The 2,402-nt window shown below is 40.0% G+C and overlaps 1 protein-coding gene across 1 annotated transcript; it reads left to right on the forward strand.

Annotated features, from left to right (window-relative positions):
* The first annotated feature begins 441 nt into the window (after positions 1–441).
* Positions 442–2,402, forward strand: LOC132053129 (large ribosomal subunit protein eL19x-like). Its single transcript, XM_059444991.1, has 5 exons — positions 442–599; positions 1,076–1,198; positions 1,567–1,880; positions 2,030–2,094; positions 2,173–2,402. The coding sequence occupies exons 1-5, from the start codon at positions 488–490 to the stop codon at positions 2,195–2,197; spliced, it is 639 nt and encodes a 212-aa protein (XP_059300974.1). The 5' UTR covers positions 442–487; the 3' UTR covers positions 2,198–2,402.

The following is a 2,402-nucleotide window of genomic DNA, read 5'->3' on the forward strand; positions in this document are numbered from 1 at the left end:
TGGAAACCCCAAATCTCACAAAATTACTTTTTCCAACCACCATCAGTCCGTATCTCCAACCAACAGTGAGGGACTTTAACAACTAATGTATTGCCTCACATAATCAGCACATTCTTCTGGAATTGTCTTCCACGTGCTTAAATTATTAGCCTCCACGTAAACCTCCAACTTGTGTCATCAATAGTACTTTAGTGATGCGCTGCGCATACGCCGATTCGTATCTTGCGAAATTATTTTTTATTTTTATTTTGAAACCGGGATAAAAATTAAATGTCAGCAATTTGAGGGACAAAAATTAAAGACCACCCTGAACGACGGCATTACTGCAAATTGTCCACTTTAGCCCTTATTGGACTAAATAAAAGAGGAAGAATCGAGCATTTTAGATGGGCCGGGCCGGTGCAGAAGGAGGAAAAGAGAACCCTAAGAAGCCATTTAATATATAAGAGCAGCAGGGCCAGGGAGAGAGAGGTGGGCGGAAGGGCAGATGGTGTCGTTGAAGCTACAGAAGCGGCTTGCGGCCAGCGTGCTCAAGTGTGGCAGGGGAAAGGTTTGGCTTGACCCTAATGAAGCCAATGAAATCTCCATGGCCAACTCCAGTACGTACAATTACATCACTTTACCTGTACATGTAGAATTCCATCTCAAACAAATTTAGACTATATTGAGATTGAGGTGTAGTTTTTCATATATGGCTAGTCTATGGAAGAAGTTGCTGTCATTTGTGTAATCGTTCAATACACTAGACCTTTTTATTCGCTTAGAAGATAAACTTTATTTTTCTTATTAGTAACAACTGCAAAAAAAAATAGTAGCACATATTGTTAGTGTTGGTGTTAGTACGATATGAATTGGAAATGTGGGTGGTTGGTATTTCATTATTTGCTTGTACGTTGAGGTACATACTGGAAATCTGAACATACTGCTTAAACCAAGTTGTTGTTACAGGCCCTCTGTGATCATTCCTATTTATTACCATTCAAAAAGAGTCGAACCATTGGCAATAGCAGTGCGATAATAATATATTTCTCAGACTCTAAACAGTTGTGGTTGCCTCTGTTTGCGTTGAGTGCAGGGCAAAATATCAGAAAGTTGGTGAAAGATGGTTTCATCATCAGGAAACCGACCAAAATACATTCAAGATCTCGTGCCCGCAGAATGAAAGAAGCAAAGAGGAAGGGCCGTCACTCTGGATATGGTAAGTCCTAATCTTTGATACTACTGCAACCATATTGTATTTAGGACACTCTTTTTTTTTATTTTGAGATTCTACTTCTCTTCATAAGGTAGTTTATGTTTAAGCCTTATGCTTTCCTTGTGTCTTTGACCAAATTAATTTGTTTTTGATACTGCTTGCTGGGAAATTGATAGATGAATGTGCCTACTTTCTGTTGTCTCACCTATTTTTGGTAGGTTCGGTTTAAAGTTATAATTATCTCCCTGTTGCATGAGGAAATGTTAACCTTCCTTTAACAATGTCATTGCTCCTATGTTATCTTCTAATGAAAATTTGCTGCTGAAATTTGTTTTGGTGACTCCTGATATTGAGGAATCTTCTTTTCTTAGGTAAGCGTAAGGGTACCAGAGAGGCTAGGTTGCCCACAAAGGTGCTATGGATGAGGAGGATGAGAGTCCTTAGGCGCTTGCTTCGCAAGTACAGGGAGTCGAAGAAGATTGACAAGCACATGTACCATGACATGTACATGAAGGTGAAGGGTAATGTTTTCAAGAACAAGCGTGTGCTGATGGAAAACATTCACAAAACAAAGGCTGAAAAGGCTAGAGAGAAGACCTTATCTGACCAATTTGAGGCCAGGAGGGCAAAGAACAAAGCAAGCAGGGAAAGAAAGTTTGCAAGGAGGGAGGAGCGTTTGGCTCAGGTAATAAGTTGTAAAGTTCGTTGATATCTCCTTTCTCGCTCGAGGGGAGAGCTATTTGTTTTTGCATGATTTTGCTACTAGTCAATAAATTTGTCTTCTGTAGAAATGACAGTGCATGGACTTTTGCTTGTATTTTCTCAAATTCTCAGGGACCAGGAGAGAGGCCAGTACAACCTGCAGCAGCGGCGGCGGCCACCCCTGCCCAGCCAGCCCAGTAAGTTCTCCATAAACATGCTATGTGTTTTCTCTTGGTGGTCCTTAGAACAAATTTGATAAAAACTTGTGCTCGCAGGGGTTCCAAGAAGTCAAAGAAGTGAGGATGATATTGTAAGGAGGCTTGGCTCTGTATTTATTTCTCGTTCTTGATAGCGTGGGAGTTTGAGTTATCCCTTCTTTATTTTACTTTTAGACAACATTAGCTACATGATTTTGAGAGCAGCTTTAAAGTTTTGATACGTTATTCTCATTGTATCTGAGCTGTTCATTTTCAGTTATGCATTAACTTCAATTATTGTTCTGTCA

The sequence above is a fragment of the Lycium ferocissimum genome, chromosome 4 (genome assembly GCF_029784015.1).
Source record: "Lycium ferocissimum isolate CSIRO_LF1 chromosome 4, AGI_CSIRO_Lferr_CH_V1, whole genome shotgun sequence".
Taxonomy (NCBI): Eukaryota; Viridiplantae; Streptophyta; class Magnoliopsida; order Solanales; family Solanaceae; genus Lycium; species Lycium ferocissimum.

What these genes read in the sequence shown, in the direction of transcription:
- LOC132053129 (XM_059444991.1), top strand. Translation starts at nt 488, where the DNA reads ATGGTGTCGTTGAAGCTACAGAAGCGGCTTGCGGCCAGCGTGCTCAAG. An exon ending in AATCTCCATGGCCAACTCCA is followed by an intron (nt 600 to 1,075) that starts GTACGTACAATT and finishes CGTTGAGTGCAG; the next exon opens with GGCAAAATATCAGAAAGTTG. An exon ending in ACCCCTGCCCAGCCAGCCCA is followed by an intron (nt 2,095 to 2,172) that starts GTAAGTTCTCCA and finishes TTGTGCTCGCAG; the next exon opens with GGGTTCCAAGAAGTCAAAGA.